This window comes from Rhinolophus sinicus, linkage group LG02 (genome assembly GCF_036562045.2).
Source record: "Rhinolophus sinicus isolate RSC01 linkage group LG02, ASM3656204v1, whole genome shotgun sequence".
NCBI classification, from domain to species: domain Eukaryota; kingdom Metazoa; phylum Chordata; class Mammalia; order Chiroptera; family Rhinolophidae; genus Rhinolophus; species Rhinolophus sinicus.
The window spans coordinates 163368716-163381192 of NC_133752.1; the positions used below are offsets into that span (position 1 = coordinate 163368716).

The 12477-nt window shown below is 35.6% G+C and overlaps 1 protein-coding gene and 1 non-coding gene across 2 annotated transcripts in view; one reads left to right on the forward strand and one right to left on the reverse strand.

Moving 5' to 3' along the window:
* ITPR2 (inositol 1,4,5-trisphosphate receptor type 2) overlaps positions 1 to 12477 on the forward strand; it is a 431615-nt gene that overhangs the window by 335559 nt on the left and 83579 nt on the right. The window contains exons 46-48 of the mRNA XM_019737570.2: positions 2966 to 3073; positions 8720 to 8912; positions 11819 to 11944. Coding sequence (XP_019593129.2) covers positions 2966 to 3073; positions 8720 to 8912; positions 11819 to 11944 — 427 coding nt within the window. The remainder of the gene's footprint in view (positions 1 to 2965; positions 3074 to 8719; positions 8913 to 11818; positions 11945 to 12477) is intronic.
* On the reverse strand, positions 7290 to 7396 carry LOC141570345 (U6 spliceosomal RNA). The gene has a single exon (XR_012494339.1). It is a non-coding gene; the product is annotated as a U6 spliceosomal RNA (small nuclear RNA).

Here is a 12477-nt window from a genome sequence, read left to right on the forward strand (position 1 = left end):
AGGAGCCATTAAATGATTGACATAGGGAAACACCTAAAACCTGATCATTCCTAATCTATCACAGCTCCCTACACTTTGTCAATAAGCACCATTTCAAGTATCTCACTCTGATTAAACCTTCCTAACTAGCACTTCTTTCACTTCTTCTAGCACCTCAACGCCAACACATTTTTTTTTCCCCCTTCCATTGTAAGCTCCAATTCATTTAACCTACTACCTTTTCATTGTCCTTCCTGGCTTCATTTCCTTCCCTTTTCAGCTTAGAGCCTATGGTCCCATTTAAATTCCTTGAATAGACAGTTAGTTTCCACGTGTCTCTTTGTGTGTTGTTGACCTCATCCTGCAAAACCACAAATCTCATTAATTACGAGTCTGGCTACTGCATACCTGGAACCAGAAGTTGAACCTCCCTGGAGAAACACACATAAACATGCTTACTGGCCTCACAAACATGTTTACTGGCCCTTCCTTGGTGAATTTGTTTCTACGGCAAGTCCTTCGATTTATGTACTATATCATTCCATTCTCACATAGTCAAGATGTTGCTCTAGCAAACATTTCATTTCTCTCAAAATCAAACAAACATTATGTTATATACTCATCTTTAAAGAATCCTCCCTTTTACCTAATCCATTTTTCTAGCTACCACCCTATTTCTTGGCTCGCCCTTACAGCATTACTTTTTAAGAGTTGCCTGCTCTCATTGTTTATACTTCCTCTCCTCCCATTCTTATTTAATCTCACTACATTAGGCTCCATCACTCCCTGAAACAGCTGCTGTCAGGGTTACCAGTGACTTCCAAGCTGCTAAACCCAATGATCACTTCCCAGTCCTCCTTTGGTTGGACTGTCAGGTGACCACTCCCTCCGTCTTGAAGTTCTTTCTTTCTTTCTTTAGTTGCCAGGTTTGTTTCACTGGTTTGTGAAACTGGTTTCACTGGTTTGTTCCTACCTCACTGGTCCTCACTTGCTCAGTCTTCTTTGATGATACCTCTTGTCTTCCTAACCTGTATTGGAATTCCTTGGTTCTGTTGTCTCTAAACTCACTTTTAGATGATTTCATTAAGGTTCATGATTTTAAATGTCAGCCATACATTGATGATCCCTAAAGGTATATAGTTCCAGCCCCAAGCTCTGCCCAGAACTCCTCAAAAACATATCCAACAGCCTCTGGTCATCTCCTTTTGAATGATGTCTAAAGCTTCACGTGTCCAAAACCAGAGACCTGATTTGTTCCCCCTAAATATGTTTCTCCTTCATTTCTCCTTAGTAAAGGGCATGACTAAACTTTCAGTTGCTCAGGTTAATAATTTGAGAGTCATCCCTAACTCCTCTCTTTCTTTCATGCCCCAGATCCAATCTGTAGACAAATCATGCCAGTTTTACCTTCAAGAACCAGCACTTCTTAAAACGTATGCTAAAGTTTCTAAATGACTAGAATAATTTTAGTTTGAAAGGCATTTAGAGTTTTAGAAACACCTGCAAGTCACAAGTTTCGTGACTATAGTTTTTAATAAAAATCTGTATAATTCATATTTAGTCAAAAATAAAATGTCGAGAAAAACAGGAAATGGTTTTCTTGAGTGATTTATAAATATTCCTAAAAGTCAATTCTAAAATAATAGTTTCAAAAATGATTTGCTCTAGAGCAGCATCAATTGAATAAATATTTAATTTACCAAATTGTCACTTATAAGGATGATGTTTATTTGGTTTTTATAGGTACTGGATTATTGTTTAAAATTCATCTCTATTCTTTATAATTACAATTTGAATTAACATCCTATGAATAATGCAAAGACTTATTTATTGCTCTGTAATGTTGATAAGAATACTGACTCTGGAACTAAACTGCTTGAGTTCAGTACTGGCTCTATCATTTTCTGACTATGTTATCACAGGCAAGTCCCTTAAATACTCGGTGCCTCAGTTTCCCCAACTGTAAAATGGAGCTAATAAGAGTGCCTACCCCAGGATTTCTTAGCTGGGTCAAATGAGATTTTGTACATAAGTGTTTAGGACAACACCTGGCACAGAGTAAGAGGTAGAAAGTGTGATAGGAATAAAAGAAATATGTGGACATTCGTTGTTACTAGAAATCCTTGAGGATCGTGAAGCATAAATAGGATAACCAAAAGGTTAAAGACATTACAAGGTTTCAGGAATTGTTTAAGATAACCATAAAATAGAGAATGAAGGCAATATGTATTAGTTACCTACAAAGTGAGAGAACTAGCCGACAAATGCCGTAGACATTCAAATGAGAGAGAATGATTACTTCTATCAACAGTGGTTTCTAATTTATGGTGAGATTTTTGTTTTTTAAATGTTCAGTTTCAATTACCATAAAACTGAGATAGGTACCCATAAAGTACCAATTTTGATGTATGAATATGCAGAAGTATAGGACTTTAGTACGAATTCCTAATGTAGAGCCTTGATTAGATGCCATAAGAGAAACTCTGCTGAAATATAGATACCTATTTATAAATATAGAAATATAGATACATAGGAAGCTGCCATTTATATTGGTACCATACCCACTGGACTGTTGCAACAGTTCATCAAGTTGTTTTATATGTGCATGTAGTTTCAATTTATTATAGGTAATATCAATTATATATCACTTGGCTTTTCTTCTTCCTGGCACAATTATGCATTTACAGAAGATATAAATGTAATCAACATATGTTAATTGAGCACCTACTCTGAACAAGACACAGTCTTCTCATGCTAAAAACATATATATTTCCAAATGAAAGTATAAGATTGATGTAGTAATAGCTGATACTTGTGATTTCATTATTTATGCCTTTCAAATAGACATGCATTCCTGAAATGTAATTAATTGCCATTATCCCCAGAACTGTGAAGCTATGTGTACAACTGGACAAAGTAATTTCAAAGTTTACTTCCAGAAAAGGGGAAAAATATCTAAAACTTTTTCCCCTCTTTTTCTCTCTAGTTGGCCCGCCACAACAAATTATTACAGCAGATGCTCAAACCAGGATCAGATCCAGATGATGGAGATGAAGCCTTAAAATACTATGCTAACCACACCGCACAGATCGAGGTAACCAGCTATTATTTCTTGAAAGGAACCAACTGTGAAAAGATATGTTTACTTTCTATTTCAGACTATTTTCATAATTGTTTCCTAGAACAACGAAGAGGAATTGAGTGGTTTAAACTGTAAAAGTATATACTGAAAGATGAAATGTGAGGAGTGGTCTATAAGAAATTGAGGTGCACATTTTTCAAAATTATTTATTTTTTGACCTGAACTATATGTAAGTTTTATTTTGTAATTAATAAGGTGATTTTTGTTTTGTTTTGTTTTGCTCATAGAAGCAATCAGTGCAGAGCAACGGTGTTTTAGAGAAAAGATTATTATACTAGAACTGTCATTCAAGAAATGGTTCCTTTTTCAAAAATTATAGGAGGCTTATTAAAATAGAGATCTCCATGTAAGAAAGTATTCAAAAGTGTAGGAAACATGGAAGGCACTAATGAAGTCTTCTTATTGATAACATAAACTTGCAATGATTCAGCAATTTCCATTTTTAGTACACAGCCATTGACCTCCCCCTATAAATAAGACATTCTTTAATGGCCCATGACAGTTCGGGAGGTGTGGGTCAACATAGACTATCATTATGTGTTGTGAGACCCATCTGGCTCTCATTTACTAGCTCTAGTATCGTTTTGACATTTGTTGGCAGAGCTAATCGGGCAGAAATGAGTAGAGTAGTTGACGCTTGTCACTAGTAATTTACATTCATACATTTATTCACTTTGGGAGATGTATTTTAGTTTTCAGCAGAGTGCATGATGGGAGTCACTGCTATTAACTCCCAAGATATATAATCACTATACCTTATTGTATACTCTTGCCAAACCTTTGGAATAATGAGCATCATTACCTTGTTTCACAAAACGGACCCGTTGCTGACATTTATAAACATTTATAAACTCTAGTTTTCATAGGAGACTTGACTTGACGGCACCCATGAGCTGGAACAGCAGTAAAAGCATTGCTCACTACACCCAAGCGCTTAGGAATTGGGAGGCTGGCAAAGTCAGGAAGCTGGAGAAATGGATACAAATAGTTCACCAAACACCAACGTTCTGAGGAAGGTCCCAGAAGCCAAAGTACAAAGCGAGGTGATTTAGAAGAGATCAGGAGTAGCAGGTAGAGAGGGGAAGCCAGAGGTCAAGATTGGGTTCATCACTGTGTGAGAGAGATGGGACTGTTGTTGAAGTTGGACTTTTACTGGTTTCCCAGCAGTGAGAGAAGATTTAGCTGTAAATACATCAATTCAGTAAATGTCTACTGAGCATTTACTCTCTACCAATTACATCCACATACAGAAGATAATTCTGTATAGCATACAGAATTCTGTATAGTATACACAAAGGGCCAAGGAAATGTAGAGAAAACGGCAATTAACTGCGCCTGGGGAAGTTCAAGTCAATTTCACAGAGAAGATTTCCTTAAAGAATATATTAAAAATTGAGAAGTTTCTCTCTACTAAAGATCAGGCATGGGATTTCAGGTAGAAGTAAATGAATGGAAGGTGTGACAGAACATAGGAAGGGGATGGGATGACTCTTTTCAAGTGATTGCTCTAATTGCTGCTTGGAGAAAGAATTGGATAAGAGAATAGTTCAAGGAATGCATGTTGGTCAGATAGGGGATATTATAATAGAAAAGGTGAGAGATGGTGATATTAAAGATGACTAGATTGGGGAAAATACGCATATACGTATACACATACACACACATATATATATACATACTGGGTTCAATGCTTGAGGTTGGATTCCACATGTAAGGTGGGGGAAATGGTGTGAAAAGGGATGTTCCCTGGGATTCTGGTTTCAAAAAATGGAATGGAATTGGAGTTAAGCAAAGGGATCATAGCTTTGGCAGTTAAAAGGTAGGGGCGGAGCATTTGTTGATTCTTGGGTAAATTTGAATTTGAGGTGACTTTGAGGTATCTATCAAGTTGGATATAGAAATCAAGAGTTCAAAGGAGTGGCCTGGGTTTATGATCTAAATTCATGTTGACCAGTTCTCACGCTCATTCAAAGACCAGATCATATGACCTACTCAGGAGTGGCCTCCCCTCCCTTTTTCACACATTCATTAATTTCATCCCACTATGCTCCTACAGCAGTTTGATAATTCTGTTAGTTTAATATATCATATTGGAATATTGTTAGCTTCTCATGTGTCGCTGTTTCCCTATTTGACGTAGGGACTGGTCTTGATAATCTTTGTATTTCCAAAAATGAACACTGCTTGGAACATAACAGTAATAATGAATATTGTTGAAACTAATAGTTTGTTTATAAGTTATAGACTCAAATATCCTAGGAGATAGGAAGGACCTTGTGGATTACCTGGTCTACTCACACCTCCAAGGAAGAATTGCTGTATAATAATCCTGCTCCTGCTTTACATTCTCCCTTAGGATAGAGATCTCACTACTTCAGGAGGAAACTATCCAATGTGGAACAACTCTAATAATTATAAAAAGTAATTTTTTTGATAGAGTGCATACTAGCCCACTTTAATGTTTACCCGCTGTTCAGAGCATTTACTCTCTTGTCAACATGATAGCTTGGTTCTAACATTTGAAGAACCACCATGATTACTCAGCTATAAGCTCTTATAGATCGGAGTTCATGTTGTTTTTCACTTTGAATTCCCCAGAGTTCCCCAACTAAAGACTGAATAAGCATTTGATGAATAAATGTGTTGAAAAAAATTATCTGTCTTTGGCTTTTGACAGTGAACACATTCCCCTTTCCTTCTGTAATCCCTCCAGTTTGTCAATACCCCTTGTAAAATGTGACAGCTGTAATCAAACATCGCATGTTATAAAAGGGCTGAATAGCTTGGCTTATAATAATCAAGACACTATTTCTTAAATGTATCCTGAGATTTTGTAAATGTTTGACGTTGCTGGGTCATGTGAACCTTTTCTTCCCCCCAACCCTGCCACATAGTTGTGTTCCATACCAAATAGGTCCAGTTCTTCTTTGTATAATTGGCACACCCAAAATGGTAGGCATTTCTAGTATTAATTATTCAACTCAATTGCAAAAAGCAGATACTGCTTCTTAGAATATAAAGCTAAAAGTGGATGTAAGCGAGGTTATAAAATCAAGGACAATGTGTGTTGGGAAAGACTATATAGAAGGGACAAGTATGTTACAGATTTTCTTTTAACAGTCTTTCAGATTTCTCCTTTCCTTCCTACTCCCACAGTGAGCCAAAGGCCTACCATCTCACATCTGAATTTCATGGTATCTAGCTCTGCTAATGATTTCTGAATTTTATTCACTTGTCTTACTTTTACTTTTTTTTAAATTAAAGTTTATTGGGGTAACAATGGTTAGTAAAGTTACATAGGTTTCAAGTGTATAGTTCTGTAATACATCATCTATATCACATTGTGTGTTCACCACCCAGAATCAGTTCTCCTTCCATCACCATATATTTGATCCCGTTTACCCTCATCTACCACTCCCCTCCCCCCTTACTCTCTGGTAACCACCAAATTATTGCCTGTGTCTATGAGTTTTTGTTTCTTCATTTGTTTGTTTTGTTCCTTTGTTGCTTTCAGTTTTATATCCCACATATCACCGATATAGTACTTGACTTTTTCTGTCTGACTTTACTTAGCATAATAATCTCAAGATCCATCCATGTTGTCACAAATGGCACTATTTCATCTTTTCTTATGGCAGAATAGTATTCCATTGTGTATATATACCACATCTTCTTGATCCAATCATTTAGCAAAGGACACTTTGGTTATTTTGTATCTTGGCCACCATAAATAAAACTGCAGTGAACATCAGAGTACATACATCTTTACAGATAAATGTTTTCTGACTTTTTGGGTAGATACCCAGGAGGGGCATTTCTAGGTTATATGGTAATTCTATTCTTAAATTTTGAGGAACCTCCATACTGCCTTCCATAGCGGCTGCACCAATCTGCATTCCCACCAACAGTGTGAGGGTTCCTTTTTCCCCATAGCCTCATCAACATTTGTTATTATTTGTCTTGTTGATGATACCATTCTAACCTGTGTGAGGTGATACCTCATTGTGGTTTTTATTTGCATTTCTCTGATGGTTAAGTGATGTTGAGCATCTTTTCATATGTATAGGCCATCTGTATTGTCCTCTTTGGAGAAATGTCTATTCAGGTCCTCTGCCCATTTTTCAATTGGATTGTTTGTTTTTTGGTTGTTGAGTTGTATGAGTTCCTTAAAAATATGGACTGCTTCAAGAATTTGCATGTCATCCTTGCACAGGGTCCATGCTAATCTTCTCTGTATCATTCCAATTTTAGTATGTGTACTGCTGAAGCGAGCACACAATTGGCTTTTTTAAAAACTGTGTTCAGGAATTTTTACTTACCACTACTAAATTTCATCTTGTTTGTTTTATGATAGTATTCTACTATGTAGTTTGCATATATCATTAAGGATATCTTCAGTTACAAATAACAGAATACTAGACTGACTATTGTTTAAACAATAAAAATACTTGATTATCCCACATAATGAGAAGTCTAAAGATATCAGTAGTTCTATGATTGTTTCAGTGATTCAGTGATGCAGGCCTTTTCCATCTTTCTGGGAGGTCTTTTTTATTATACTGGTGATATGTCACCTCATGGCTGCAAAATGACTACCAAAGTTCAGGCATCGTTCCCTTACACTGCCTTTTGTTCTAAGCAGGAAGAAAGAGGATACAGGCCAGAATTGCTTTTGTGGTAGGTGTTTGTTTTGGTTGTTGTGATTATTTTGTTTGTTTCATGTGGATTTCTGCCTTTCAAGGAAGCAAAATCTTTCCAGGAAGCTCCCCCCTGCCCCCAGATATTTCTCCTTATGCTTCCTTTTCCAGAACTCGGTCACATGCTCACCAACATACCAGTCAATGGCAGAGGGAAATAAATGACTCTTCTGGGTTAGACCAGTCCTAATTCATTCTTGAGGGCTGGGCAGGATACATAAATATGAACCTTGAGATGCAGTATACACAAATCCTTATTACATAGTAAAACTGTGTGAAAATATTCAACCTTTTTAAAAAAAATCTAAGGTGACACCGTCACAAATACCAAATAAGAGAAGTTCAAAATAATGAATATATATATCTAGGTATATACTAGAATGGATATTATTCCTGCCAAAATTATGTTTTGCCAAGAATAAGAATTTTAATGAAATAAAGCACCTTTCTCTATAGAACGTAGGGCTCATCATGTGAGTGTGTCATTCGTTTCCCAACAGCCCATTTTAGAAAGAACAGGATATAAATACACCAAGTGGTGTGTTTAAGGTGACGTAGCCAATGACTTGCTCATTAACTCCCTCTTAGTTCTCTGTTGTACTTGATGAAAATATAAATGTGTGGCAAATATTTAATGCTAATTCAGAAAGAATAAAGATTTTGGCTTTTGTTATTTATAACAAAGTATAGTTTTTATGATACATTAGTCAGTTAATGTCTCTTATTTAAAGAGAAAGGTGTAAAGTAGCACAATAAAGGACTATTTTAGATACTTCAAGCTGGCATATTTTTCATAACTGAATTCATAAAATATCATTAATAAACACATAAACACATGCTGAAAATTAGTCTAAGACTAAGGTGTCTCAAGGCTAAAACACATGTAAATTAATGTTTTCAGATTGTTCGGCATGATAGGACTATGGAGCAAATAGTTTTTCCTGTCCCCAATATATGTGAATATCTTACGCGAGAGTCTAAGAGCCGTGTGTTCAATACGACTGAACGGGATGAACAAGGAAGTAAAGTGAATGACTTTTTCCAGCAAACAGAAGACCTCTATAATGAAATGAAGTGGCAGAAGAAAATCAGGAGTAAGTACAATAAACTGAAATGGTGAGTTTCGAGTATAATGGTAGACGAATTGGTGCTTTGGGACACATGACAGCATTCATTTAAATTGAATTTTAATTTCTTGCCATCTGATGTTACTGAAATCACTTACAGGCTTAAGAATATAAGCTCAGTCTACAACTAGAGCCGAGACACCTGCGGCTTAATGGAAACAGAAAACTCTGACTAATTAGATCATCTTTTAGTGCTGATCCTATCGTTTTATAAATATTATGAAATACAACGTTACAGCTGTATGTTTCAACTGTGGAACAGCTGCGGGTTTGAAGTCCCTGAATAGGCTCTGACTGGCCTTAACAATCAGTGAATGATGGAGAGACGTTGGCACCAGCACGTTGGCCCTCTATTGTCTTGTGATCTTATGATGGAGTAGGTTGTTTGATGTTTTTCTGAAAGTCATTCTTCCTTTCCACATATCTTTACATTGCCAAATCGAACTAAAAAATTTGTGACACTAGTATTCAAATAGAGAAATGTTATAATTTTCAGGTTAAAAATGAGTATAATACAGTTCCCATCATTTATTTCTGTCTCTAGATTATTTGGAAATACTCAACTTTAAAATTTAAAATTTTTAATGTTTAAAATAAACTTTAATTTTCCCAGATAAAGAATAACAGGATATTTTAACAAAAATTGATGGGAAACTCTTGATTAGGTCTTCTTTGTCTTTTGGGGACGTTTTTCAGACAAGCAAGTATATGTTCTCAATTCCTCCATTCAACAGTGCTTCAACACTCTATTTTTCTAGGAACTTTAATGATTGTGGTATATGAATTTGAGTAGAGCTTGAGACACACCATCTTTAAATATAAAATGGTGGCATGCATTGTCAGGCTTTCATAGCAGAATATTTTAAAAAAATAAGGAAATTATGTACCCTTAGCATTTTACCATGTAGGACCTTAATAGAATTCAGAGAAAATTTTATGTGTCCAGAATACATATGAAGACTTAACATTTTTATTTGGGACATTTGAAAAACATACATTTTTATCCTTTGCAAAAGGTAAGTAAATAATGAATTAGAGTTTGTGGGCTCTGTGTTTTTTGATAAATAATTCTTCATTTATCAAAAAACAAATCTTAAAATAACTTTCAATGTACATTTTACTTTTAAAAATTGGAAGCAACTTATTATGAGATTATAGACGGAATCTAATTCGTTTGATGGATTTGTTACTACCAATGTATGCATCAACACCTAATTTTGTCTTTATCCTCTGCTTTTAAAAACGAGGACTCCTGGGCCGGCCCGGTGGCTCGCAGTTGGAGCTCTGTGCTCCTAACTCCGAAGGCTGCCGGTTCGATTCCCACATCGGCCAGTGGGCTCTCAACCACAAGGTTGCCAGTTCAATTCCTCGAGTCCCGCAAGAGATGGTGGGCAGTGCCCCCTGCAACTAAGATTGAGCACAGCACCTTGAGATGAGCTGCCTCCCAGATGGCTCAGTTGGTTGGAACGCGGGCTTTTAACCACAAGGTTGCCAGTTCGATTCCTTGAGTTCCGCAAGGGATGGTGGGCAGCACCCCCTGCAACTAGCAACGGCAACTGGACCTGGAGCTGAGCTGCGCCCTCCACAACTAAGATTGAAAGGACAACAACTTGACTTGGGGAAAAAAAAAAAAAGTCCTGGAAGTACACACTATTCCTCAATAAAGTCCTGTTGCCCTTCCCCAATAAAATTTTTTAAAATTGTCAATTAAATATTTTTTAAAAAATGAGGACTCCTAATTCAGGAATGATGGCGATGCAGACGTTTAAAATTTGTTATACGTTAGTCTTCTTAATGCCATGGTTAATATTGTCTATTCCAGTGTTGAAATGCTCCATTCCAAGAGAAGGAAATATGTACTAAAAGGAAGTACAGTTTATAAGTAAGCAAAAGACCCCAGATTGGAATTCAAGAAAATAATTTGTTTATCATTTTTATTTGAAAATTGATGTGCTTTTCCCCCTCAATTAACTCCAGTATTTTAAATCTGATATTAAAATATTAAGAGTTAGAGAATGGATAAGACCTGAGGAAGTATGTGGTCAAATTTATATGCTTTACATATCTGTTCAATTACCTAATAGAGGGAAAAAGAACTGATTTTTTGGTTAATGTAAACTGTATTCAGTAGATGCTTTTGCCAATTCCTTTCTGATGACAAATACAGAGTTCCTTTTCTGAAAAGATTTAGTAAATCCTTTGTCACTTATTGGTAGTTCTTATTGTATCGTGCATCTTCTTCTGCTGTTGCAAACCCAACAAGTTTTTAGCAAGCAGAAAGATTTAAAACTTAGATAATATTATAAATTACTAGTTCCCAGGAAATGGTATTGTGCCATGCTATTAAGTTTCAGAGTTTTAGGTAACTGACTGTGTCATAGGAATTTTCATCAGAGATATATCTGTGTCAGGGTTTTGTGTTTTTTGCTTGACTTTAAGGCATTAGAATGGGACAAATGTATCAATTTTACTCAATTATATAGTAATGTATACCATCCCATTAAAAAGGGCCTCTGGCAGCTGCTAAACTGTCTTTTCCCTCATCTGCTCTAGGGAGCAGATGAGATTCAATAATTCATCAGAGAGAATTATTATTGAATCACCTTTTCTAACCACCTTTAGCAATTGCAAAATTACTCACCCTTCTGTAATGGTTTATGTATAAATTGGCTAAAGGATAAAGAAGGAATCAAATAGAAAACTCTGTTATGATACTGATTATAAACTTTCTAAAATAAGTCATATTGTTTATTTAAATATGCTTTATATTAGTCTACAAAAATGCATTTAGTAAAATGTTATTTCAGTAGGGCTGATGTATTGAAACCAAAACTTATTTTTCCTCTCTGCCCATTGCTCTTGTTCTTCACCAGGTAATCCTGCACTGTTCTGGTTTTCGAGGCACATCTCTCTGTGGGGGAGCATTTCCTTCAACTTGGCTGTGTTCATCAATTTAGCTGTTGCTCTCTTCTACCCATTTGGGGACGATGGAGATGAAGGCAAGGGCTTGTCTTTCTTTAAATGATAAATATTTTAAAGTTCTAAAATAATATTTTTAATGCATTTCTTAACTATTTCGAGCTTCAAAATCATTATGATTTAATTCTTGTTAAATGGGTTTTTCTGTATTCATTAGAAGAGAATTACGATTAAGTGGAGTAGGCCGAAAACTATGGTCAATAAAAATGTTATTTTGCAAAAAGCTCATATACAGAAGAGCTATATTATATATTGACAAATAAAGCAATGAAAAATATTGTTTCTACCTATTATTACCAAAAGCACTTTTATATTTTATCATCTCAATTATATAAATACGTGGGGAAATGAAGGGCTTATGCCAAAATATTCATTGTGATTATCTACTTAGTGGATTTTACTCTTAAGTAGAGTATTTTCTCTCTTCTCTTTGCTTTCTGTCTTATCTAAGATTTTGATAATGAGCATACATGAAATCTGAAAAAAATTTAAAAATGTACAGCATAAGTCGGAATGTAATAATAGAGAATATGTCAGATATAGTAAAAGGTTA